This window comes from Motacilla alba, chromosome 1A (assembly GCF_015832195.1).
Source record: "Motacilla alba alba isolate MOTALB_02 chromosome 1A, Motacilla_alba_V1.0_pri, whole genome shotgun sequence".
Taxonomy (NCBI): Eukaryota; Metazoa; Chordata; class Aves; order Passeriformes; family Motacillidae; genus Motacilla; species Motacilla alba.
Window position 1 is genome coordinate 7025891 of NC_052031.1, and position 27462 is coordinate 7053352.

Genomic DNA, 27462 nt, shown 5'->3' on the forward strand with positions numbered 1-27462 from the left:
TTTGGCTCAAGGGATAGCAGATGTTCAACAAAACCAATTATCAAATCAGTGATTTTGAGAACTGTCCAAATTCAAACTGAAATATCAATTAGTGATGGAATTTTAATGCTGCCTCTGGCAGGATCTGTGATATAACAGTGATTTTAGAGTCATTTCCGTAGCAATTTCCTTCCGAAGACTAGTCCATTTCCTGAACTTCATGACCACATAATGAGATTTGTCAACAACAAAATCACAAACAATGCTGTTTGCAAGGCATGCTCTGGTCAAAGGTTGTGTTTGGTGAAGAAATTATGTCAGGAAACATAATGTCTATGTTAGCCATGCACATATAGTTGCATTGCAAACAGAGGCAATCCTGTTGCTACACAGCTACAACTGAGTTGCATGTCTCACACAGGAATTTTACCAGATTTACTCTCACATCACACAACGGCAAAAACTTTTTAAATTCACCTACCTTGAAAAATCTCCCTTTGCCTCCTGTAAAACAAGGAAGAGAAATCGAAAATATATAATTAAAAACAGAAAAAAAAAAACAGAGAAGAAAAGGCTGTTCAAGATTTTCCATTTGCAAAATTCATTTAGCAGCAATTTCCTGTTGTAATTGATTCCTCATGTAGGTTTTGGAACCAGTATCTAATGTCAAGTGCCATGATACAGTGAGTTGGGCAGATTAACAAACAAAAGATCTACTACAGGACCAGATGTTTCCTCATTCTGCTGTGGATACCTAAGATGCTACAGGAAATGCCAGGAAATAAGAAATTCTGGGTGCTACATGACTAGAAAATCTCTGAAGTCTCAGTGGCTTTGCAAGCTCTGAGACTGCAACTCCCCTGACTTTTTTTACAAGTATTCTGTCCATTTTCTAGAACCTAGACTTTCAAAAAGCTTGCTCACTGTCAGCTTTCAAGGGGATGCAAGACACAGGTTTCTTAATTCCTTGCTGGGTGTTTGGGGAAGTATTTAGCTCCCTTACTTGTACATCTAGATACTTCTATTTATTACCATCACAGCCTGATGTTAAAGGGTTGGATAATGTTCCACTACAGTAGTTAGTCTTACTGCACACATGGAGAATCCTCAGAATCTGGTGAGTGCCCTCTGCAATAGATTTAGCACACATTTTGCATTTTCCTTTTACCACAGACAATATGCCTTTCACATGATTCATGCTAAAGCACCTCATTTGCCACCAGCTACACAGAAAGCACAGTGCAAGAATGTAATTTGTGCAGTGAGGGAGTTTCCACTGCCAAAAGGACTGGGCTTTGTGTTCAGGTCTTTTGTCTTTACATCCATTCATCTACCCGCAAAACCTGCCAGCCCACGTCCAGTGGTGTTTCAGTCCTGAGGCTGGGGTAAAGTTCAGAGCTCTGGTGGTACTTTAATTTGTTCTGGTAATAAAACAATTTGAAATAGGGCTGCAGACTAAATCATTTGAGTTCTGACAGACCTTTACTATCATTCCATTTCCCTCTGAGTGAACTGAAGGGCAGACAAGCACTTCTCTGGTTAATAGGAAGGAGTCTTTCAGCATGTCATGATTACAGTTCAACACAGAACAAAGCCCAAAGGATATTCTCTTGCATGCATGGGTGTGAGCATACTGAGTTTAAAAAATAATTTTGTAGGGCATATGCTTCATAATTCAGTGCTTTGACCTAAATGGTGCAGCAAGAAGTAGAGCAAAATGCAGTATGATTCCTTTTGTTTTGCTTGGATCCTGTCACAAACATGGGTTGTAGTAGTTTCTGGTTACAGGCAGCAAAGGTGTGGCTTGTTTTGACTGTTTTCATTAAGTTATACATCAAACTACTACAGGAATAAGCGTAACATCCTGTGTTTGTGGCAAGAAACAATCCCAGCAACAAGGGTTAGTTACAGCTCCGGGTCTGGCTGTACAATTACTAAGCACTAAGTTATTCACTAGGATGAGCAGACAATAGATTCATAACCCCACTGCTGCTCCTCACAATGAGCCCGTTGTTTGATGTGTATTCCCCCAACAGCCAATATGTGATTTCTATAATGTGCTGCTAATTGAGTCCTCCATCCTGACTCTCTCGTTCCATTCTTGTTACATAAAATGATTTTAATGAAGGTTCAAATCCCTACACATTAATTGCTTCTTTAACATGGCAAGTGCTCTAGAAGTGCAGTGCATTGTTATTTATTAGTGCAGTCTGATGAGCTGGCTTGTCTGCTCACATGGCTCCTCATAGCTTCATGGCTGATGGGAAAAAAATTAAAACTACACACTGTAAGAGAGGGGAAACAAAGATCATCTGACAATTACATCTGATCTGCTCCCACAGTCATGTTTCTAAAAAGAGAACTTTCACAAAACCCACCCTCTCTACCGTGAAAATGTTCCCTTCTGGGAACCAGACATTTACCAAACGCTGCTTGGTCATTTGCTCTCTGACCCTTTTCCCTCTTCTTGAAGAACAAAACTTTGAAAGACAATATTTAGAAAGGTCTTTTAAGCATTCTGCCCACGTTGGAGAATACAGACAGTTGCATATGTAGAAGCTTATGTAGCTCATCAGAGAACCAAGCCCCACTGGGAGAACAAATGCAAGTCAAAAAAAAACCACCATTGCATATGGATTTCACCTGGGAATTTGCATTCATCACTTAGAGTTTCTCTGGCTGTACATCATACCCCAGAGTCTTGGATATCTGTGCTGGTGCAAACATAACACATTTCTCTATGCAAAATGTTGAGCACTAGTACCTGCTCCCTGAGTGGGGAGGTCTAGTTTGAGAGCCTTCTATACCTATTTTGGCAGAAACAATGAAAACGGTTCAAAGACATCTTTTTCCTGCAACTGGGGGGAACTCCTACACTTCCACACAGCCACTGTGGATTTGATAAATCAAAACATTTAATGCAGCATAAGGAAGCACCAAGTGAGAGAAGGTGGGTGCTTACCTGCAAGATGTATGCAGCCAGTTCAAACACCACTTCACTGTCAACCTCAATGAGTTCCTTGAAAGGTGAAGAAAACAAGAAAGAAAAAGCAAGTTGAGCTGCTGTAAGAAGGACATACATCTCCTCCCCACTATTGCATGGTGGAGCATGCAGTGCCAGTTTTCTCCCTTGGCTAGGCTTCAAAGTATTCCCTGTGCTCCTGGAGACAAAAGGAAGGGAGAATCTGCCCACTCAGATATGGAAAAAGCCAAATATTCAGTGTAATGCACTGGTTAATGAAGCATAACTGGATGGCATGAAGGGATTCCTGGGGGAGGAGTGAGGAGAAGGCAGGTGGAAGGGGTAGGATCAGGGTACATTTTATTTTCTTGTGTGGTTTAGTGAAAAGCAGTCTAGGATACAGATTTTCTTTGCCCTCAGACATGACCACGGTTCAAGGGAACACAGCTTTGTCCTTGGCTCACAGAAGTAAGGAATGAGAATTTGTCTTTGACACGCTGAGGTGGTATCACAGCCCCCACTGGACTCCCCTGGCCCTTGCAAAAGGTAAACTCAATGGAAAATGAACCATATTTGCTCTTGCAGGATTTGAGCCCTAGTTGTGTCCTTTTCACCCCCCAAGAGCACTGAGGCTGAGGGTGGTTTGAGAATGAGCTGTGACAGCAAGTCTTTTGGTGGATCTTCCTTGCTCCATTTTATAGGGTTTACTTGGACACCCTGGTCACACGAAGGGGTTTACTTGGACACCCTGGTCACACGAACAACACGGATGGTCCCAGCAGATCCTCTCAGGATTCCTCTGCTGTGCCTGAGACAGCAGTTACAGAACCAAGGAGTCTAGGCACTGCTCTGGCTGAATGTGCAGAATGCAGTCCAAGCATCAAAGATGCTTCAGATGGGAGGCACAAGCATTACTCTGGAGGCCAAGCATGCTATTCCTGACTCTCTGGTCCCAGCCTTAGGGAAGCTAATGGGCTTTTACTGAGATAATGCTTAGGTCTCTATTCTGCAACTAGAACTCCTATGGACATGGCCCAGTAAACTGGGTCACTGTTCAGCTCATTCCTGTAGTGGTTTTTCTGTTGTATTTATTTAAGCTGCTGTTTTTAATATTTTAGTTCATCTGGCAGAAAATGAGTGATCTAAATATAGATCACTGCTGTGATCCATGCTCCAGCCAACTCACGGCCACACCTCATTTACAAGCCACAATTGCTGCATTGGCTTGTCTCTGGCAAAATAAAAAACAAAGGGAACAAAAACACAGGATAAGATCCAGGTGTCCTCGGCTTTCACTAGTGCCAGCTTTTTAAAATAAGTTTACCTCTTTCATAACAACTCCTTGGGGAGTGAAGAGCAGCTCTGCTACGGGCGATAAACACGCCTTTCCCCTCTCAGCTGAGCCGCCTGAGTCACGCAGGCACCTGCACCAATGACGAGCCTGTGCCAAGGGAAGCGGCTGGTGCAAGAGGTTGATTCAGCTGCAGGCAGGGCTGGGCTGGGGCTACCAGGCACATCCCATAGCATAGGGCAATGCAGAGTAGAACCAGAGCACCTGGTCTTCCTTCTGTCCGGAAGCATCAGGCATGGCACGGACAAACCAGCCCGTGCAACCACGTGTCGATGCTATGGCAAGTCTGTACTGGCAGGTGAAGTGGGCCAGAGCCCATTCTCTGGCCCTAAGGGTACCTGGGGAGCAGTAGAGCTCATGACTAAACCCTCACCCTCTCTCCCCCAGTCCCAGATGGGGTTTCCACCACTGTGTTGCCTGTTGGGAACAGGTGCGCATCCTTGATTGGTGCCTCGATCTCTGCCTGGGGCAGAGCTAGCTGGCACAGGCCAAAACCCACGCCAGAACGTGCGAGTCATTAAACAGCCTGTCTGATCAAGGGACAGTACCTGATGCCAAGCCCTGTCTGCTTTGGTAGTACAAATGTGGCTTGGCCTTTCTGGCAAAAGTGTCTTGCTGGTCCTGTGCAAGGGTTTGGGTGCGTGGGTTCACGAATGACACGCTACTCAACAGGGCTGGTGAGTGGGGGCAATGGGTACAGGCAGAGGAGCACGGCACTCAACACGTGGCCAGGTGGCACTCCAGTGACCAGCAGCCCCAAACTAGGCCTCGGTTTTATTCTTTCCCACCCTGAGCAAGGGGATGTTTGAGGAGGTGTGTCTGGAGAAGCAACAGGGAAAGGTCTGAGGTGCAAGCACAGTGTTAGTTCCTAACACTGTGCTAGCACCTCAGACCTTTCTCTATTTCATACACATTTATCTTTCTGGGCTTCAGGGGAGCCAGGGCTGGAGGTATCCATGGGAAGTCAAATAAGGAAATTTTTGGTGCAACAAGGAAGCTCTCAAGCTTTGGCAGCATGCGACATCATGTGCTAGCTGCCGGAATGACAAGCACTGGCTGTGCTTAGACACCAAATTCCCCACAACATTACATTACGAGGAATCTGCCAGGCTGGGTGCTCGCCCTGAGCCTTAGAAGACACTTTGCACCCAACTTCCAAATTCAGTGCCTTTTTCAATAGCACAGCGTGGCTTATTGTGGCTGGAAGTCAAATGGGGAAGGATCTGCATGGGAGATTGGGGCTTCAGCAGGGCTATTTTTGGATAGAGACGCTCAGCTTGAATGTGCACAGTAATGGTTTCAGGAGAGGTCAGACTAAAATAGACCAACTTAGATCTGTGGGCACGTTGTTTTCTTTATTCTGTTCCCCTCTTCTTCTTATTAAGCTTTCTCCAAAAAAAGAACAACAGTGTAAGCTTTTCCTGGCAGTACTTCAAAAAGGAACTTTTCCCCAGGAACCAAAACGTGATGCTCACTGAGCTTGTTGCTGGAGAGGGCTGACTAAGCACATCTAATTGCAGCCTTGCCGGAGAGCAAAGCACTGCACAGCTCAGCTCAGCAGCCCTGCCTAGTTCCTGGGCACTGAAAAAAAGGAATTTTCTGGCTTCTGCCCTGCATTTCAGAAAATACAAAGTTAGTGCCTGCATTTTAGGACATATAAATGTCAAGTGAGGGTCCAGATTGGGTGTAATCTACTTGGCTTAGCAGGTGACAAACGTGCTGAAGGTTGTGGGATGGCAGAACAATCTCTCCCTGATTACATCTGTCTTTTCCTACCACTTCCTCTCTGGCAGATGGAGGTGAGTCACAGGAATGGCCTCTGCCAGCACAGAGGGAGGTAGGAGGATCCTCCCAGGGAATCCCAGCTGCTGACAAACCTCTCCCAGTCCCAGACATCCAGCCCACCTGGCTGAGTCTGCACACTGCCAATCTCCACCACAGCGTGGTCTGGGGCTGGTTGATTTTCTAAACCTTGCCATGCACAGCTGGCTTGTGGCACGAGAGGGATCAGCTTCATGGCTCTGCTGTGGGCACCCCTTCAAGCTGAGGATGTGCCAGGATGCCTTATCTCTGGCACAGAGTACCTGGCAAGGGGCTGCTCTGAGGGGCAGTGCCAGGGACAGCAGCCTGGTCTTCCAGCAGTGTACCAGGGAGGGCAATTACTCATACAAAAACATTGCTCAGTCCATAGCTTGTTCCTCTACAAGGTGATTTTTGGTGCATATTCACAGACTCCTTTACCCCACTCACATATAAACCCATAAACTCGTCCTGTCTCGCAAATCTGAGGTCACTTGGCTCGTTCAGCCTGGAGAAGAGGCTGAGGGGAGACCTCATGGTGATCTGTAACAGGATTGAAGGGACAGGCGCTGAACTCTTATCTGGAGAACAGTGACATGCCGAGGGAATGACACGAAACTGACACAGGGTTGGATATCAGGAAAAGCTTCTTCACCCAGAGGGTGGCTGGGCACTAGAACAGGCTCCCCAGGGAAGTGGTCACAGCACTGAGCCTGACAGAGTTCAAGATACCTTTGGACAACACTCTCAGGAACATGGTGGGTTCTTGGGGTTTATGGGGTGCACAGCCAAGAGCTGGACTCGACGATCCTTGCGGTTCCCTTCCAGCTGAGGCCGCTCCATCTTTCCCTCTCCCCCTCTCCCGTCTCACACGCCGCTGCCCCGAGCCCAAAGATGGCGCCCGCGCCGCACTGCCGCCCTCTGCGGGCCGGAAACCCTCACGGCAGCCACTCGGCCCAGAGCGGGTTTTTAACACAAACCCAGACATTTCCTTCTAAATACAAGCCAGTTTATGATTTCAGCAGCGCAGATTCCCTCCTGCCAGCCACAAGAGTTACTTCCAGGACTGTTTTACCTCAGAACCACTCTCTGACAGGAAAGCTGCTGCCAAGTGCGGTGGCAGCTGAAGACAAGGAGTGAGGGAATGAGGAGGAGGAGGAGCAGGAGGAGGAGGAGGTTGTATCTGGAAATCCATGGTCTGACCCGTGTAAATTTTGGGGCAGGGAATGCAGATCCAGGTGTCTCAGCCCACTCTGGTGCCACCCAGAACTCCCCAAGTGCTCACCTTGTAGATGCAGGACTTGGCGTTCAAGAAGAACAGCTCGATGGTGGCATTGTCCTTCAGATAGGAGATGCTTTCAATGTAGAACCTGAAAGGGAAAGCAAGAGGGGTGAGACACGAGGGAACTAGGGCAAAACACGGAAATGCACTTATTAAATGAAAAATGTGGTCAACGGAGTCATGATGAATGTGCTAAAAATTAACTTTCTTCTCTTATACCAGACTGAGGTGGTGAAGGAGGTTCGTGCGCACTCCAGGACGTGATCAGTCACCACCACCTCAGCCATACCAAAGGAACTGAATCATAAAGTGGATGATTTATGTTCTAAATAATCCTTTGTTTTGTTTTCAGACTTAAAATAAACCTTTATTCTTTTTTTTTTTGTAAGCTTCATCTTCTTTTGCCATCACATTTTCACCATCATCATTTCTTCATCACTCCTTTACCCATCAAAACAATTCTATTCTGTTAACCTGCATCCTGTAAAATATTCATCTACAGACTTGCACTTCTGGGTTCCTTCCCCGTCTCCTTCAGCTCTGCATAAAGCAAATTTTATAAAGGGTTCTTTACATATCGTATCTGTGGTCTCACAGTAAGACATTAGTTACTAACCTTGCACAGTTTACCAGTAACATGAATACCAATGTTAAGGATGACAGGGAAGGATCATAATCTAATTTTTTTTTGAGTTGAAATGATTTCTCAGAACTCAGGAAAAAGCTCAAACCCTCAGTGTCAGAAAAACCCACTCATTTGCATTGGCTGATTGCCCCAAATATTTGCAATTATGTTGAAAGCCCATGATATGTGTGAATTTATTCAGTACTCCATGTCCTGCCTGCTCTGAAGGTCTGATGCTTTGGCAATAAACTTTGAGAGAGCTTTGTGAGAATTGACTCCTGTCCTTAATCCTGCCTTGAGATCTTTTCTTTTTGGGAAAAAACCACTCTGGATACTGTCAATGTTAATGACTGATCATTCCATAGAGGTTTGTTGTGTGTCCCTGTAGTAACAGAGAAAACCTGGCTATGTTCAGTGAATGTTAAGATGAATTTTGCATTTACTTAGTGCTTTAGGTAAGGAAAATTAAGTAGATCATGATGCTGTTTGGTAGTGATCTTCAAATTGCAGCACAGTTCTTTACATAAATTCCAGTGCTATCGTGCCTTGTCAGAGGCAATTAGAATAGGAAGGGTGCCAGGGAAATGGGGTCTGCACCAGGGACTTTTAAAAACCCAAATTCCTTAGAAAACTGGGTTGACATATAGAGTCTGGTTACAGAGAAACTCCTCTCTCTGACCCTGCTGTCTGGGAGCAGACAGACCTGCAGACACTCCTGGGGCTTCACACAAGTGCTGAAGGGATTGTCCACATCCAGCTATTTGCAGAGTCCAGGGCCTCAAATGCAGCCTTCTTAGGGGCAAAGGTCAAAGCTTTGGAGTGCTCCTAAGTGTCTTCTGAAGGCTCCTCAAAACACTTTATTTCCTGACAGGCAGAACCAACTCCTTGCTTATTAGAGTGAAACATTTTGTTCATCTGCTGAAGGGCTCCTGTCTGTATTACCCTTCCTTCTCCCCCTTCAGAAGAGAAATAAAAATAAAGCCTGAATAAAACAAAAAACAAACCCCAAGAAAACGCCAACAACCAATCAAACCCACAAAACACCAAAAACATTTGATTGTAGTGGTGATGAAGCACAAAGATTAAACTTTTCTCATTTTTTTTCTAGTTTTCACTGTTTCACCTCCTGTCCTTAAAGTGGCCTTTTTTTTTTCAAATAAAGAAAATACTTGGCTTTAGAAATGCAAAAATTGATGCATTAAAAAAGGAACCTTCTTACTAGATCTGCTCTCTGAGTGTAGCTGGCTTCCCATCTGCTGAATTAATGGAGAATAATGCTAATTTGACACATTCTGTGGTTCTTGAACAACCTCTTCTTATCACTGCTACCAGTGCTCTCCGAGTTATGGTGGTAGGTTTTCTTATTCCAAGGTCAGAAGAAAATGAGAACATTTTTTTCCATTTTGAATCCCAGTAAAGCTTTTTGTTTCAGCAGCTCAAACGTGACCATTCTCACCATCACTAGAGGGCAATATTGCATTTCTTAAGGCTGCAGGGAGCTTTCCCAAGGCTTTCCACATGGACATAGATCGTTTTCTGTACAAAATTAAGTCTCTGGGAGCACAGAGCCTGCACATGATACTCCATCTCACAAAGAAAACCCAATTCTCAAGTGATCTCCAGCGTGGAGAGTGAGCTGGGAAGCTACTGGCTCTCACACATGCACCCAAACAAATGTGGAACGTGTTCACCAGGCGACTGGTGCTACTTAAAAGAAAACAGATTTGCAGAGGGAACTCTTGTGGGATTTTCTGTGTGACAAGCTCAGAAAACCTGAACTGGAGCAGATTACCCTGAATTCACAGCTGGTGCAGTAACAACAAAAAGGGCAGGGAAAGACACCTTTTTTTTTACTTACAACTAGTTTCTGTTTTGCCTCTTCCTGTTTCCATCTTTTACGAACACAGTGAAGGAACCCACGCTTTACAATGACCAATGTCAGTGACTAAGGAGGCAGGCAGCAGCATCCAGCTGCTAAGGCAATGAACCAAGCAAACAAAAATCTGGGTTGAATTCCCAACTCGGACACAGGGTTTTTTTGTGACCTTCAGAAAATCATTTAGCTGCTTGGGCTGTTGAGCTGGACTTAGGAAACACCCCTCCCTTCTCTGCCCCCCTCGGTCTATTTTGCCTGTGAAGCTTAGGAGCCTTTGAAGGCGTGTTTCAAGATCATCAGTTTTGAGAGGCAGCTCTCAGATTTCTGTTGAGGATTCCCCAGAGAGCAGCATTCCTTCCTGTGATGTGAAGCTCATGTGCCAGGGATATAATGGATAGGTTGAACAGGGAAGTAGGCAGTACAGTGTGTCCAAGACCTCTGCTCCACTACCTGCATCTCTTGCAATACACACTCAGCAAATTGTTTTGCCTCCAGCAGCTCCTACAAGAGGTTCCTTGATAGCCAGCAACTGTGCCTGTGAGAAATTAGCTGCCTGCAGGAAGGGGGAACACCCCATGAGACTTGGTGAGTGTAAAACCAAAGGAATAATTTTGGAGAAAATTTAAAAGATCAGCCAATGTTAATCTATTTCTGCATTCCTCCTCCCTCCCCACCCCCAGTAACTTGTAATTCATCAAGTACATTTTCTAAGCATTAATTAAATAGACCAGTGAATATTAGGCTGGATAATGAACACAAAGTGCCTATCTTGGCTGCTCCCTCTCAGCAGCAGGGAAATAATAATGAGCACTGCAGAAGTTGTCTTGGAAGACTTCAGAAGCTGCTGCATCTGAAACGTTTAAGGCTTTTTAGCTGCGAGAACGTGTCTGGTACTGATCAGATTGCTCTCTGTTATGCATTGGATAACTGACTGCTTTCTCTGAGACAGCTTAAGCCCCCTCAAGCTGTGATGAATGGCAATTCCCATCATACCCAGCCAAGCACAGACTCACAGTGGTGCTTGTGGAAACTCCTGATCCTTGAGTGAGGGGAAACTGGTACTACCACAATTTCTCCCTTGCATTACACACAGGCCCACCCACCTCTGACTCATGGCTCAGAGAAATGCTTGACTGGTCCTGGACTCAGCAGTTTGATAAGTGGTTCTTCAGGAGATGGAGAATCCCTTACTGCTGCTGCTGGTCTCATCTGTGAACCCAGGTGTGTGTGTGTGTGTGTGTGTGCAGGTGGGCAAATTCAGCAGTGTTGGGAAGGTGTTTGAACACTAGTGCTCTGTCCTTGCAGTGGGAATAGAGGAATTCAGGACTGCCAAGCACCTGAGCTGGTGGGGTGCTGGTGTGCACAGTGAAAGAAAAAAATGAGCAGCACTCCTGATCTCCACACACCAAAAGAAACTGTCAAATACAAAATATTTAGCATTGCCTCTAACACTTAGCCCTAGACATATCCTGTCAGCCTGAACTTGGCCATCTATCACCTAGCAGGGACCAGGCTCTCTGCAGTCGAGTTGCTGACTGGGCAGATAGACTGTCATAGCATTTGAGAGCACAAGCCCTTATGCTTACTTCCAAGCAGAACCTGCCAAATGGTAAAAATATTTCAGTGTGATCTTCAACACAGAGGTATTTCAAAACATGACCACAGCAAATGGATGTCTTGTCTACTTCATCTTTCCTGAGGCAGTGATACCATCCTCATTCTTGGGAAGTTTGAGTCTGGTGGGAGCTAGCTAATGCAAAAGACTTCTATTCACATCTTTCCCAGGGGGCTGACTCTGATCTGGTTGGGATGCAGGACAGAGCTGTCAGCAGAGCTCAGTGACTCTCTCAGTGGACTACCCCTTATTTCATTATTACAAAAGAATGGGTAAAGGAGAACACCCCTTTTCTGCCTCATCCATACTGAGGTCTGGCTCATTATCCCTCACCACGTCATTCAGAATCCCAGAGGATAATTTGAAAAATATGAGGCCATTTGCTAACCAGGAAAAGAAAAATCATATGTGTTGGTATAATGGACTTAAATGTAGATGTCATTACGTCCAGTGTCTCATGCTAAATGAGTATTCTGACCAGCACAGGCTGCACAGCTCCTTTTATGTTCCAGCCCTGTTTGCTAATAGTCATGGCTACACACTTTTATGTGCTGACACTCAAAAGCTGACAATGCTCATGCTAAATAGCTGTCCTGTAAAGTAATCAGTCAGGACTGAAAATCAGCGAAAAGCTCAGTTTACCTCCCCTTCTACATTGATTTTGCTTTGGATCCCATGTCATGTCTCTTGTGTCTGTGCCATGCTCAGGCCCTCCACGTCCAGCACCTGGGACTGGTATGCAGGGGACAGAAGGCAGCAAGAGAAACCTGTGTCAACTTTTACCTGGTTGCAGGGGAAACTATAATACTGGAGGTGAATTTGATTCCAGAAATACAGGGAATCATAGTGAACAAAATAAAAAGCTGTGGATATTTTTTAACCCGAGCTTGTCCCCGCTCTCCTTCTCACCAGCTGCACTGCATCATGAAATTTTCTGCATCTTTACCTACTGTCAATCAATTTTTCTTGGTGCTTCTAAAATGTTGGCACATTGAATCCCTGGAAAACCATGTGCTTTGGAGATATTTGCTCATTCCTATGCCTCATCTTCTCCATGTACAAAATACTTAGGGATCTGCTTTGGAATATATAGAGACCAACTCTCTTCATCTCTTCTAGGCTGTATGTCCTGGGAGTCTTTGCAAAATACCAAGTGCTCCAGTATGAACATAGAGAAGGGTAGGAATCCAAGTGGAAGTGCAGCTACATTGCTCCCTCATACTTGGTTGCAGCCTCAATCAAAGGCATTGACCTGAGTATAGTAAAGTCCTCTACCCCCTACCCACATGGGGAACTTGGCCTGCCCAAGCTATAAAAGCAGCAACCCAGCTCAACACAGCCTGTAAGTCACTCCACCACTGCAATGTCCCCTGGAGCTTAGCTTGGTTTGCAGGAGAAGTGCAGCTTTGCACAAAAAGATGTGGTTTTGTACGAATGCTGTTGCAGCTCCTCTTGGCTTGGAGCGATGTGCTTATCTGTCCCAAATGTGAGGTGAGGGCAGTGACTGGATCACAGCAGCACAGTGCCTTCCTCCTCTTTTTCATCAGTCACAATGGGAATTACCCTTCAATCTCTTGAGCATCAGCACAGCCCTTTCCTGCTCTTTGGGGAGTCACATCTTGGCTATTAGAGGTAACTTGCTGGGTACACTGTCTCACATAACACCACCCCTCAGCATCTGGAGAGCATCTTTTATTTGAGGATTTAAAACCATTTTAGGAATAGAAATCCCTCCAGCTGTCCCATGTGTTGTCAGCAGCACATGAAGGAATGATTTGTCTGTCAAAGCTGGCATGAGGGTCATTTATTTACTGACTCAGCCCTTGGTCAATGTCACGGTGATGGGACCCCTCACAGCAGACCTTCCTGTTGTGCACTAATGACAGCTCATCACACCCACTGGTGTAAGGTATGAACACACAAATTGCAGTGAAAACAGAAACAATGTCTGCATGACTTTGACCCAGTCAGAGAATCCGTGTGTAGGCACTGACACAGCTACTGCCGCTTCATCCAAATTAGCTACAAATCCTACACTGACAGAATCCATCATTTCTGCATGGTACCTATCATGCAGCCTAAATGCTTCCCAAAATTAGACAAGACAATGCTGCCAGCATCAACACATTCAAAATGTGGCTCAAAACAACAAATTTTCAGAATGTTGCTTTTTCTGCCCCCTCGGGTAGCGGAATGGAAAGGAAAAACAACTTATCCCCTTCTCTCAACACAGCTCACTTATACAAATATATTCCTAGTTAAGCAGAAAACAGAAATGATGTTATGGGACTCAAGAGCCAGACTGCTATTAAGATGTGTGTGTAATGGATGGCTTAGCTCAGAGCTGTGTGCTAAGTAGCAGAGCCCCATTAGTTCCCTTCCTCAAGCAAAGGTCGGTTTTCACACAAGTAAATCTTCTGACTGGACAGAAGTTTCTCATATCTCTAAAGAGCCTCTGAGGAGCACAGCCTCCCCGCAGGCAATTTATTACACCTTCCCCCGGGTGAACAGAGCAGGGGGCCACCCTGGGAAGGCTGCAATAAATTGTCTGCAGGGAGCCTTGTCTTCCAGCACAAACAAGGTCTGAGTGGCTGTATTTATATGCTGCGGCTGGCTGGGAGGAGGGGGTTTGCAGGGCTGCCGGCTTTTGGGATCTTCCTGCTTAGCATACACACAGCTGGTGCACACCAACCAGCAAAACACATGCTGTGCAAAGAGATCTGGGCTATGGCATGGGCTTTATAGGCAGAGCAGCTCACAGGGGTCCCTGAATGCAGCTTGGTGGAACTGGCTTGATTATGTTGGTTCTATATTCTGTTTTTGCTATTGTTTCTACAGCATCCCACAGCAGTGCAGAGATGTAGAGCTATAATGTGAGCAGGAGATGGCTCTTTGTCTCCCCTGATTGTAGCACAAACTCAGGGATTTTCTGGCTCAGTACTGGCAGTGGGTGAGGGAGACAGCTTCTTCTCTGGGAAGAGACAGCTAGCCATGAGAATGTGGATGGAGCACCCCAAGGTTGCTGAAACATCTCAGGGCAGTTCCCTAAGCTCTCCTGGGATGATCAAGCTCCATGGCAAACTGGTGTCTGGCACTGCCCTCCTTGCAGTGCAGAGGGCTCTGCACAGGACGAAGAAGAGCAGAGGAGCAGAGTGATTTGTATATATGTAATTTTGCCCCAGTATCTTCTCCTGAGTGATAACAGGTGTAATGAAGCTTGGGTGAGAGCAAATTCTGCCACTTCTCTTCCTCTCCCCTGGCTGCAAATTTAATGTGTTTGATAATCTGTTCATGCATTTTCCCCAGTCCCTGTAAACCCCAGTTTCACATGATGGGGCAGAAAGAGGGCTGTCTGCTTCTTCTCCCTCCTCAGAGGGAAGAGACAAGAGCTGGTGATTCCTTCATTCCCTGCCTGGAGCAAAGTGTTGGACCACCACACACCCCTTCTCTGGTGTGGAAAACTGTGGAAGGAGAAACACAGCCCATTATGTGCCAGAGAAACAAATTGCTGAAGTTAATTTTGTGTGGTTCTATTCAGCACTTCCTGTCAAGGCAGGCTGCTGTCATCACAACCCCTAATCTGATTTCTTGGAGGGAAGCAAAGCTGAGTGGATGTGAGTGGCATACACAGCCATGGTCTGCTGGGATCCCATGTTAGTCAGCTGGGGAAGCTGGGAGCAGGATGCTCTGAATCTGCACCCCATAAGTATCTCTGGGCCATGAGTGAGGCAGAAATGCATTTCAGTGACAAGTTCTAAGGTCCAGCTAGCCCTGTGAAGAACAACTATCTCTCTTGCTTCCCAGGTCAGCTGTTTTCAAATGGCCTCTGGCTTCTTTCACTGTTAGCATTAGTCCTTTTCTAATGGAATACAGATTTAAAGATGCCTACAAAGAAGGGCTGAAAGACTAAAATAGCATAAGGTCTCATTAACAGCTGAAATCTGGTCCAATTCCATTTAGATAGCCAGGTGAAACCATGTAGATAGGAAAGGCTTCCTCAACCCTAGCTGTGCCAACCTGCTTGAAAAAATTTTAAATTTATAGACTTGGTAGGACAGAGGGATGCATCAAGAGAATATGCCTACATCTGAGCAGGGCTCTGAGGTCAGAGAAGAGACACAGATTTTTTAAGCCTGCAACTTGTTGAATTCCAAAGCAGTCATCTTTGGATGAGTCAGATGAAATAAGCCAGATTAATTGCTCCTGAAAGGTGACTATTTCTTTCCAGTGGTTATATAGGGAGGCTGCACTAATTAGCTGTGACATAGAGCTGTCTGCCAGGTAAAGATCTCAGCTGTGGTGTGGTGAATCTCATCTCAGACTGCCCACCTGCCCCACCTGCCTCAGACCTGGACCACCACCAGTGCACACAGAGCTATGTTCCTTCAGGTTAAGGGGACACAGACACCCAGGAGCTTTCACTCTGTGTTTCACTGTCAGTCTCTTATTTAGGGCCACTTTGTTCTGTAGTAACTGTGGCAACCTGGCGAAATGTCTGGCCTCAATATTGAGAGTCCAGAGCCCCCACAGCTCCCATGCTGACTTCAGCCTAGCCAGTATATATGAACACATGCCAGATGTTGCTGAACACAGGCATTCCTTTGTGGGAATACTGCCAGCCCGTAGATACAAACTCTGCCCCACAGTGTATTTCAGTATTGAGGATTTATTTCACATTTTGTTCCATGCCTTTCTGAAAGAAAAGCCTTTCCATGTGAGACATCTTCTGATTTAGTGTGACGACTTCTGCAGTGAGTTGTCACTGTTTAGCTGGTGGAGTTGCCCTGAGAACAAATATATTCATTCCTGGGAAAAGATCCACCAGTGGAGTGAATTTTATTTGCTAAGCTTGTTCATATAAATTAACAGCATGACAAACATACAGAAGATAAAGAGATCAGACCCATGCTGGTGGCTCCTTTGCTAAGGATTGCTAATCTCACATGGCCATTGTTTGAGGATGAGAACTCACTGCAGAGCCTGGCCAACTTTGCTTTCCATGAACAAACAGTGTGTCTGTGCTCTGGTTCTCTCTCTACATCAAAGCTTTACACAAAAGGAGTAACTCTGCCTTCTTTCTGTCTGTATGAGTCCGAGCAAAATGCTTCCTTCCCAGCCAAAATAATGTACCTGTACTGAACCCTGCAATCTCTATTTACCTCCTTTGCTGCCCAGGTCTCTACACTGTACTTGGGTTCCTGCACTTTACCCCAAGGCTCATGGTGTCAGGTACATTTTCTCTGTTCTCTTCTGGCCTCAAAACGCCTCTGCAAAATCAACTAATCAGGCAAACCCTCCTTTCTTCATCCCCATCCTTTGCTTCTCCTGGACTTCAGTGGTGACTCTCACCTAACTTGTAAACCCTCTGAGGCAGGGAATTAGCCTCACCAACAACCAAGCAACCAGGGCTATAGGAAGCCATCCAGGGAAGCTAACTCTAGGGTGAGAACTAATATCACTCCCATTCTGTTGCCCAACATCCCTCCTCCCCTGCAAGACACATGGCACTCCCTCTTGCTTTCATGTGTGTCTTTAGAGCTATGTAAACAGGTATTGGAAGAGTCTTATAAAATAATATTGCACAATAGCCACGGGGCAGTTCACAGCTGCCCAAGAGTTCTGATTGCTTCCTAGATTCCTACGCTGTTCTCAGTGGAAAGCTTTCATTGAAGCAGTAGATGACAACCTGATGACAGGGAGGCTTCAGTAGCTGTGTAAATGAACAATGGAAGAAGCAAATTCTTACAAACCAATGCTAAAAACATCCTTCTAAAATCCCCCTCCTTTGACACAGTGCTGTGAAATTTTTGGTCTTTGATAACAGAAGAGAGGAAAGACACTGGAGATCAGTGTTCAACAATGTCAAACCCCAAGGAAATGTGTGTCAAAAGACAAGGCTTCAACAGTGCTGCAGAGATTTTAAAAAAGGGAGGAGAATTTCACACTGCAAAGCTTGTGAAACTTCTATTTTCAGCACAGTTCTTTCAAGAAGCCTTTTCTTAAGAAGGCAGGCTTCCCTTTAAATGTACTTTTAGAGCAGGCTAAAAATTGTGGCATCTTTGGTGGGCATGCTGCCCTTCAGCATTGCTGCAGGAATGTTGAGGGTAAAAACCATTTGATGGTCACATTAAAGGTGAAAATGTTTTCACTGTAGCTTCTCCTCTTCACAAACTACCCTTTACTTTTCTTGCCTGAGGCTTCATCTCTTCAGTAGTTATGCAGTGTGATTGAACTGTACATTTACTTCAACTAGAGGGAAAAACCCACACAATTACTAAATCCCGATGCAATAAACAGAATTCTGTGTCATGAGCATCTGGCACATCCAGTCACTTGTATTACTTGTATCTCTCCATTTAGGACTCCCAGCATCCACCTAAGCTTTGTCAGCTGCAATGCTTGGGTAATGCAAAAGGGCATCTGCAACCACAGGCAAGCCTTTACCTGTGACATAGTAGGTGTCATGGGCATGAAGTTCCTTACGAATTAACACATTTGTGAATAGGTACAGTACAGCACAGCACTAATTATCTCTGCTTTCTGCCTGATGGCAGCAGGGGAGAGGGAGCATTCTGTTTGTGGTATGTTTATGAATGGCTCTACAAGCTGCTGCACACCCCCAGATTGTGAAAATAAACCCCTGTCTGTTGGTGGGTCTCTTTAGAACTTTCCTTTAGCCCTTGCTTTAGTTCCCAAGCCAGAACTGGGTAACAGATATGTGGGGCCTTTCCATCCTCAGCCATCTGGCTGGAGTAGGTGGCTTCAATTGCCTTCTGCTCAGATCAGATTTAGGGATGGACATGGGAACCCCTTATGTGCTGGGAAACTTTTTCAACTACTGCCAGCATCGACATCCACAAGGGAAATAAGCAGTAGAAAAGGCACAGTAAGTGCCTTTTCCTAACTCTTGAGGCATCTGGCTCCCAGTCCAATCCAAACTGTAACTCAGTGTGACAACCCACTCATTACTGCCATCAGTTAGAGTACAAGCCCAGAGTCAGTCTGGTTTTCACACATGCAGGCACTGAATGCTGAGTTGTTCCCTATGGATTGAGATTCCAGAACAGGAGGGGTCACTCATTCACTAACTGTGAGATGGATCCGTATCCTAGGATGCCTCTTGGCTGGGATCCCGCTGGAATGACTGGTCTCCACTGTGCTGCCAACTTTCATAAAACAATACAGATGGCAATATTTATGCTTGTTGAGTGGTCTTTGAAATGAATACGAGAGTGGCTCAGTAGCACAGGCTTTCACACATTTTACAGTTCTACTCCTAAGCTCAGCACTTAGCTCTTGCTCACTCAGGGCTTTCCCTGCTTTCCATGGGATCCCTGTCTTAGCACAGACCCCCCAGTTTGGCCCCTGGACAAGATATCTGGTAACTGACTGGCCATGTTCTTAGTGAGCATCAACATTTTTGTGTAGCTGTAAGCACAGGGGGATCTGGATCTCACATGCTGAAGATGCTCAGCTCTAAATCTACCCTTACGGTTTAAAGCACCCAAAATATGGACTAAATTCTTCTCTTGGGAGATATCAGGCTGATTCTGGACTCGCAGGGCTTTGTGCAGTCTTGATTTGTCCTAAAATCTATCCACCACTAAATATGGGGCCATAACAGAACAAAGAGTCTCTTCTCCTGAAAAGCCTGCCTTGCAATGGAAGTTAAATGAATGACAATCACTATGTGGAGGAAAAAAAACCAAAAAACTTCACTCAGGGGAAGAAACTCAAAAGTAGGTCTTCATTTTTTTTGTGGGTACTATGGAATGAATGAGAGTGATGTCAGATGTAATATAACACTGGAGTGGAAAGCCTAACAGAAAAAGACACAGTTACGCTGCGCTGGCTTGTTCTAGACATGAGCTATCCATTAAAAGTAAGTCAAAACCCTCAACTTAATTTTGTACATATGCCATCCCAGCCCCTGGCCTCTCTCTGGGCGTTTCAAAGCTGCAGGAGCAAATTTGTCTTCTCAGAAAATATCTCCCTTGGAGGCAAAGGCACCATGTGCATGAAAGCACTGCCAGCTTCCAGCAGCTTCCAAACACTAACAGCTCCTTGTAAAAATCCCAGATGAAGTCTGAAGTTCCCAAACTGCCATAATCTTCATTAAAACTTTTATAGTCTGGTCCAGCCAAGTAAAAACCAACTGGCTGCCATAAAATGCCATCATTTGCTATTTGTGTGCTCACTGTAGCACTGAGTTCAGAAGGTGAATATGACAGAGCTGGACAGGGATTAATTTGGTCTCTGACAGAATGCACACTGTGGGCACAATCCAGAGGAGACTGATGGCTCACCAGTGAGGAAGAGAGTGTTTTCCCTGCAGGTTGCTGGCTCAGGTGGGTTATCCTGGCAGAAGGAGGGCTTTATTCTGCCACCCTACTCAGCTTGGACTTTGCAGCTCAAAGCCCACAAGTAGAAGTGTAAATACATAACATCTGATCTTGCCCTCATACAACATTTCCCTCTGGGTGTTGGTGTGGCTACTACTTGTTTACACTTGAGTAAGCCAAAGAGCTCAAAAGAAACCTCTGTGGAAGTGTTTGTTTGCCCACAGGTGTTTCTGAGAAACTGACAGCCTCACTTCCTGGCCTCCAGGAAACAGGCTGGCTGTAGCTGTATCCCATGGGAAGGGCTTGCCATCAGGCACTTACCTGACACAAAAGTACAAAACAACTGGTCCTGATTTTTTGGGGAAGTCATGTTCCAGCACCCGGCGGTCCAGCTGAAGCCAGTTCAAGTGTCCCCTGGCAAGAGAAGAGACAGTTTTGAGCCTGGCACCAAAGAGCTTTCTCACTCCTCACAGCAGTGAGGTCTGAGGTGTTACAAAATGTGAACCAAAATGTGTGCTATTTGCCCTGGACTATTGTATGATATTTGAAAAACACACAATAAATGTTTGAGGAGCAGAGGCGATATCATCCTGGCAGTGTTTCAGTCTGGAAATCAAACTGCTAAAGTTCAATCTGTCAGGGTGAAAGCTGGCAGCACTGAGCAATCAGGACAGCCCAAAATGTTATGAGCTTCACCTTTTTATTACAGCCCCCTGGAGCAGTTGTATCATTAAAAGTCTGTCAAGATTTTCATTAGAAATCCTTATGGTTAAGAGTTTCCACGACGCTTGCAGTATTTCACTCAAGGCTAAACCTGACTCTACAGTCTCAGACAGTTTATTTACCACCCACATGCCTGCAATAGCCTCTCTAGGTTTGCCCAGCCCTCCTTTTTCCTTCTTCAGAGAGCTCTTGAAAAACAGCTGCTCCATGAAGCGTTCCAGCTACAATTACCACATGCTGCTTTTCTTTTGCCTAGATGGTACCTGTCGTTATTTTCTCCTATGATTTATCCATTCCTGCCTTGCTGCTGGAAGCTTTGCTGGGCAGGAGCTCTGTTCTTTGTCACGTTCCCCCCATTGTAGAGTGCTGTGTGTGCATGAGAGGTACTTTATAAACACCATCATTTGTATGACAGGGGCATCTCGCTCCCCAGCTGAGATAAAGGCCCTGTTCAATTAGGCACTGTGGAAATACCTAGGGTGACATTCAGGCCCCACTGAAGTTGGCCAGATTTTTGCTATTGCCTTCAGTGATGCTAGGGTTGCATCCTGTGGGCTTTTGGCTGTTGATTTCAGTCAGACCAGATTTCACCCAGAGGGAGAGGCAGCCCTTGCCTTCAGTGCTCTGCTGTCTAGACAAGCAAGGGGAGAGAGTTGAAATGATTTGGGGGAGAATCTTGCAGCAAATAAAGCAGGAAATGGAATTCAGATGTCCTAAGCTTTATTCCGGTGCCTATTCACCAGCTCATGATAATCCTCAAGAATAATTCTTCGTTCCACTGAAAATGAAAAAAAATGGAAAAAAAAAGCCTGCTTTTAAAAAAAACTCTTAAATTACCTTCTAGGATTGCCACAAGCCTTAGCAACGTACCCTGTGTAGAGCAAAACCACTCAGCTTTCACAAGGGTTTTCATGTGCATGAGCTTTGGGCAACTGAGAAGCCCTTTTAGAAAGTAAGCAATGACATCCCTGTAGCAATTTAACTGGATTTACAGCCCCCCTCACTCTATCTTTACCAGAAAAATAAATAAAGGGGAAAGTAGCGCTTTCAGGAGGCTTTGAATCACCTGGCTTCAGTGGGAATTTCTGTACTGCTGCCCTGGCTTATGGAGGTGGAAAAGAGGATGGGCAGCTCAGGGATCTTCCTGCCCAGGCAGCTGTGGAACCCTGCTGGGACATTGTGTGTGCTCACCTGAGCACAGCATGCTGCCTCAAACCAAGGGGTTCAAAATTACTGCTGAGCTCCACCCATCACTCTTGTGGGCTCAGGATCAATATGTTGAGAAAGAAGCTCTCCTCAAATTTTGCCATGTAGAAGTCAGGCATTCAGTTTAAGCACCCTTTGCATCTGTTTTGCAAAAGTACCAAGTCTGAACTGGGTACAAGTGATGCATGTGGAGTCAGGGACTCTTCAGACTCATCCTGGACATCTTCTGGTGTACAAAAAGAACAAAGCTTATTTTATCCCCTGCTCTAGTCACCCATGTTTTTCCCTCCAAGATATTGTAACTTTCAGACAGCTTTTTCTCTAGATAAAATTTTAAAATAATTTTTTCTCTATTTTTTTCACTTTAGGTAAAGGGCAGCCTGTACTGTGTGTTAGGAGCACAGACTTGCTGGCAGTGTGTCTACAGGAAAGGAGTGATATAATGCAGATTTTCAAGCCAAAATGGTCACCTCATATGTCTCCATTGCAGTACAGGGGCTGAGGACAAGTCTGCCTAGCCTGGGATCAGGGTGAGGATTGCCATGGTAAATAGTGTGGATGTAGGAACTAACTGATCTTGCTCTGGGTAGGATGCATAGTTGGGCATGCAGCAAGATGCAGGGGGTTTCCTTCCATCACTTCTGCTGCTGGCATGCTAGTTTGAGATCCATGCACCATTCCCTGTTGTTCAGCACAGATGTGTACTTTAACAAGGTCTGGCTTTTAGAAGGCAAATACTCCAGGCTGTCAAAAAATAATCCCCATGGAAAGATTCTCAGCCTGGGTACTAAAAGAAATTAGAGCTATCTAGCTTTCCTGCTACATCCCCCTTCTTGAAATCTGTAATTTTTCCTTTTTTTTTTTTTTTTTTTTTTTGGTCATGAAGCGCTGTTGTTTTTAACAGGCCTCAGGAAGGCTGAAATTAGCTGTGAAGGCTACAGTTACACGTGGGATTGAAACTAGCCATGCTCTCCCATTCCTAGCCTAAGCAGAACCTGAGCATTTACCATGTAGGCCATGGTACAAAATGCTGTCAGAGCAAGGAAAAGCCCCACTAAACCTGACATCCTATGCTGAACCTGTCCAGTTGCATTTGTATCACCAGTGCAGCAGCCACCAGCAGCTGATGGTGTTACACACCAGACCCCACGGAGGGCAAGCTGTTGACAATGGACTTACTGTCTACCTCTATGTTTATTCAACAGCAATGTCTGGGTTTGCCTAACGTGCACAAGGAAGGGTTGAGAAGCCATGGTGCACAGAACAAAAAAGTCACTTCAAGGTATTTCTTATTTTGAAAAGACTTGCTCTTTTCATTCTCGTCGCATTTTAACAGGAGAAACTGGTTGGTATAACCATATATATACATATGCATACCAGTTCCACATTTATGTTGATCATATACACAGTTCTGAGTACTGGATTGTCTGATCTTCCACACTGGATAACTTAAGTGTTGGATAACACTTAATTGCCATCGAGTTTTTAGGTTGAAGAGTTTCATTAGTCTCATCTGCATGGAGCTTAAATCCAAAGCTCCTTCGGAGGAGGAAGGTCACTTAAATCCCTGCCAGGAGCTAACTGCTCACTGTACTCAATTACTACTTACAATCTTTCATCGCTGGGGGCTTCTGCATTGCAGATTGTCACCTAACTCCTTGTTCTCAAGCGTGCATGTGTGGCACGTAGAGAACAGCAGCACTGAGCAGTCCCTGGTATCTGCCTGTCAATGTGGACTATCAGGGAGCCAAACTCCCATCCCATTGCACCACAGAATGCTTTGCTCTGGAATCTGTCTTCCTGTTGTCAGCAGAACTATTCATGGAGCACAATCCCATGTAAGACAGGGAAAAGTATGGGAATATAACCCTAGGCATGTAGTAATCCTGACAGTTTTCATGGACCAATTTAGGCAGCTTGCACTGGGATCCCATTCATACATGCCCATGTCTAGCTGGATTTCCTTCACGGTTCAATTTAGAGACACAAAGTAGCTTTTGTTTCATTATCACCATCGATTTGTTCATTCAGATATTTCTATCCGTGTATTCAGAAATAATGGTGCAAACAGTTTTGGGGGACCTATAGGGAGGTCGAATACTGGAAGCCAGATAATTTTCCTCTGCTGGTTTTACTCATGTTGGCAGTTAAACTGGTGTGTCAATAACAACCACATAATCACTTTAAGGAAAAAAACCTGCGTCCATTTAGGATACAGACTGAGTATGGATTTTGGTGCCCAGGGTCCATTTTGTTGATTGTGTGCTGTAGTTCTGTTTTCTTTTATAAGTAAAGAGTAGCACATCAATGAGTACTTTGCCTCCAGGTGGTTCTGTTTATACACTTTTACTGCTTAGTGTCCAGTTTTCTGAAAAGTGGATCCACATTGATTTGTGTTATAAAGGTATTTGGGCCAATAAACCAGCTCACACCCTTTCAGTGTCAGACTCATTCTGAATTTAACGGACATTGAGAAAAACCAATTCACATAATATAAACCATATAAACTATTTATATTTCTATCAGTTGCAACAGAAACAAAAAACCCTTTAAGCTCACAGATTTTCTCAATTACTTTTGAAGAGGCTGAGAAGCTCATGGTCCATAAGAGTTTAACTATACAAATTTTGCAAAACAGTGGACTTGGTGATAAAGGAACTGGTCTAGTGCCAGAGCAGGACGTTATTCTCTGAGCTGTACCCTCCGTTGGACCAGCTGTTCAACCAGGATGTGGGATACCTGCTCCCTCACTCTGGCTTTGCCACATGGCTGGAGGGTGGAAACAGGCTTTCCTCCAGCTCCCAGGGATGAGAGGGTATCCCAGGCAAGGGTGCTACCCTGCTCTGTGGGGAGCTGTGGGATGCCAAATTTGGTAGCTCTCAATGGAGCAGTGATACAGATCTAAGGACAAGTGAGGGATGTGGAAACCCTGCCCATGGTCCCCATGGGGAGTCTGCAGCGAACAGAAGGTCAATCCTGGCCACTTGCTCTTACTGAATGCTGGAGGAGCTGATCCAAAGGGAAAGGGTGGTTAGTGGAGATTCATAACCAGCTGAACTAAAACCCAAGATCTTCCCCCATACCTTTTCACTTTTAATCAAGCAGGATATTGCTCTTCTGGCTTCCTGTGAAGCTGGGCCCCTGGTGCTGTGCAGGGACACCCTTTTGACCTGTGCTCTCCTGCAGTTAATGGCTCATGCTATAAAAGGTTCCTATGATCACTAAAATAGGAGGCGTTATTCTCCCCTCCATAATAGTCTGACAATCTAATTTTAGTCACGCTGAATGCAGTAATGACCCTGTATTATCACAAGAAACTATTAAGTTGCCAACGCAAAGGTTGTTCCTATTGATTTTCTTCTAAGGTTGTCATGATAGAGCACAACTAATGAATGGAAATCCCCAGTCTAAATAATTTCTAAATAAATTACTCTCATAGAGCTTTTACTCTTAAATAGAAGAATTGATTTAATACTTTAGTGGCTTTTCTTCTTTCTAAACTTGCCATTTAGCCAACCTCAGACTACATTTATGAACCAGGCTTGTTCTGTTTCAGCTGGTTATGAGTCCCCTTCAAGTTAAGCACATGGAAACTCAGTGGAGAGTGAAGAAGTCCCTGAGGGCCTGTGTCATAGAATTAAAGGGTTTCTTTTTACATTCCTGGTCTGTATTAGGTAGAGGTTTGGGTTATATGCCCTGCAAACAAACATTAAGAGACTGTTTTTACTACTTTTTAATGAAAGGGGATTTTTTTTCAAACTTCCATTTCACATTGCAGGTTAAGATCTGTGGTATAGACAGTCCAGTTTATTTTCTGAAGCTGGCTTGGGACATCTATTTCCAAGACTCTGCCCAAGGCCCCAAGTATAGTCTTTGGCTGTGTTCAGTCAAATAAAACAATTGCTGGTTATGCCAACTCTCATCAAAGCATTTTACAACTGAAGAGGAAATACTTTTGTCAGGGTTATCTTCACAGCACTGAAGAAGCCTCAGTGCAAATGTCAGAGTCACTATGGGACAGGAGAAGAGCTTCAGACCAGCTTCAAACAAGCTAGGACTTAATGCTTGTTTCTGGGCTGCACTTCCTTGATTTAGTGAGGTTGTCCCCAAATCTTCCATCTGGGCTGGCTGAGCATCTCCTGAAAAGCACCCTCCTCCATCTACAGGTCTGAAGGTGACGAAGGGAGTGGATGCCACCACTTAACCCTTTGAATCCTGCCTGGGCTGTGCACATCCATCTGCATCTGCTAAGCAGCTTCAAGCTCTGTCAGCTCTCACACTTCCTCCCCTTGCTAACCCAGACCTTTGCTCACCCAGTTAAACCTGGAAGTTCCAGGGGAGGCTGGGTCTCTCTAATTGCTGACACCTCCTCATTAGGTTCTCTTGCTCTCCCAGGGGAGCCCTGTGCCCGCTCAGCTGAACTGAGAGCTGGGACTTGCTCTGCTGCTCTCTGGTTACAGTTTGAGATGTGCCTTGTTTCTCACCGGTGCTCTTGGGACTGTTAAGGCAACATTTTCATCTCCTAGCGGGCTGTGGCTTCCCTGCATGGCTTTCCTGTGCCTCTCAGGCAGCACCCATTGAGTAACTTGCTCTCTCCAAGAATAAACACTGTGGTAGGAGCAATTTCCTACTCCTGCTTTGTAAAAGGCAAGTGCCTCCTACTGTTTCTCCTTGGAGGATTAGTCCCATTAATTTGTGTCGGGCTGAAGATCTACAGGGCTGAGCTACTCATGTCAGTGAGCTGGGATGGATTCTGGTATCTCCTCTGATTCAGGTCCTGCTTCTGCACATGCCTGTTGCTGAGCATTCCTCCATCCTTGGAGCTGTGTCCTGAGATGGCCTCAGGCTGTCCAAGGCAGGTGCTTGCCAAAGGCATTGACTTTAGAGGGGTGATTGCTGCCGAGATGAATGCGGATATGTCTATGCAATTATCCAGCAGTCTCTGATTACCCGATCCCGAATCATTATTCCAGCAGATAATTTACATTTCCCTGCCACTTCAGCAGGAGAGCGGAACTGGCTCGTGACAGCAATAGCGCTGACTCAGCGGTTCTGGGGACACAGTGTTGCCTTGAAAATCTTGGTTTTTAAAAATTATTTAGGTGTGGGAAGCCTCTTCCTGGTTAACATACAAAGAAAAAACCATTGCAAACCAACGTGAGTGTCCATACAAGACACAGTCCATACGCCAAGGATGGTGTAACTCCTGAGAGAAAACAGCTGGAAAAATGTAACAGGGTGGTGCAGTAGCACTGACAGGTCACAGTCTGGGACTAATCATAGCCTTTGGCAGACCTTAAATGTTTCTACAGTGCAAACTTTATTCTGGTCATTTAATCTGGGGATAGATATGGCCTGTCCTGAGACAAAACCTCAAATTTTGTGGTAATTTGGTCCATGCCTCCCTAGACCTTGGTCTAGGACCTTGGTGTACACAGTATTTCTACACCAAGATTTTCTGTAACCAAGAGTTGCCTCTTAAGTCTTTGATTTCTCACACTTACGTTTCATCTGTGAATGCAATTCCAAAGTACTCCTTCTCCTTCAGGTTGAAATGAGATGCCACCAAGTCAAGCAGCTCCTTGGCCAAAAGCTTTGGCTGAAAAACAAAAATGAAAGAGATTAATGAGGAGAATTGGATAGAACTGCAGTGTGCTTGAGGAGGAAAACACTATCCTTGAAACTACTGCACAGCTGTTGC

The 27462-nt window shown here is 45.2% G+C and overlaps 1 protein-coding gene across 10 annotated transcripts in view; it reads right to left on the minus strand.

The window, feature by feature from the left end:
- FRMD4A (FERM domain containing 4A) overlaps positions 1-27462 on the minus strand; it is a 357044-nt gene that overhangs the window by 68861 nt on the left and 260721 nt on the right. For all 10 annotated transcript variants that reach the window (XM_038154023.1, XM_038154022.1, XM_038154024.1 and 7 more), the window contains 5 exons: positions 27266-27360; positions 20154-20246; positions 7378-7462; positions 2942-2998; positions 461-483 (listed from right to left, as the gene is read on the minus strand). In XM_038154023.1, coding sequence (XP_038009951.1) covers positions 461-483; positions 2942-2998; positions 7378-7462; positions 20154-20246; positions 27266-27360 — 353 coding nt within the window. The remainder of the gene's footprint in view (positions 1-460; positions 484-2941; positions 2999-7377; positions 7463-20153; positions 20247-27265; positions 27361-27462) is intronic.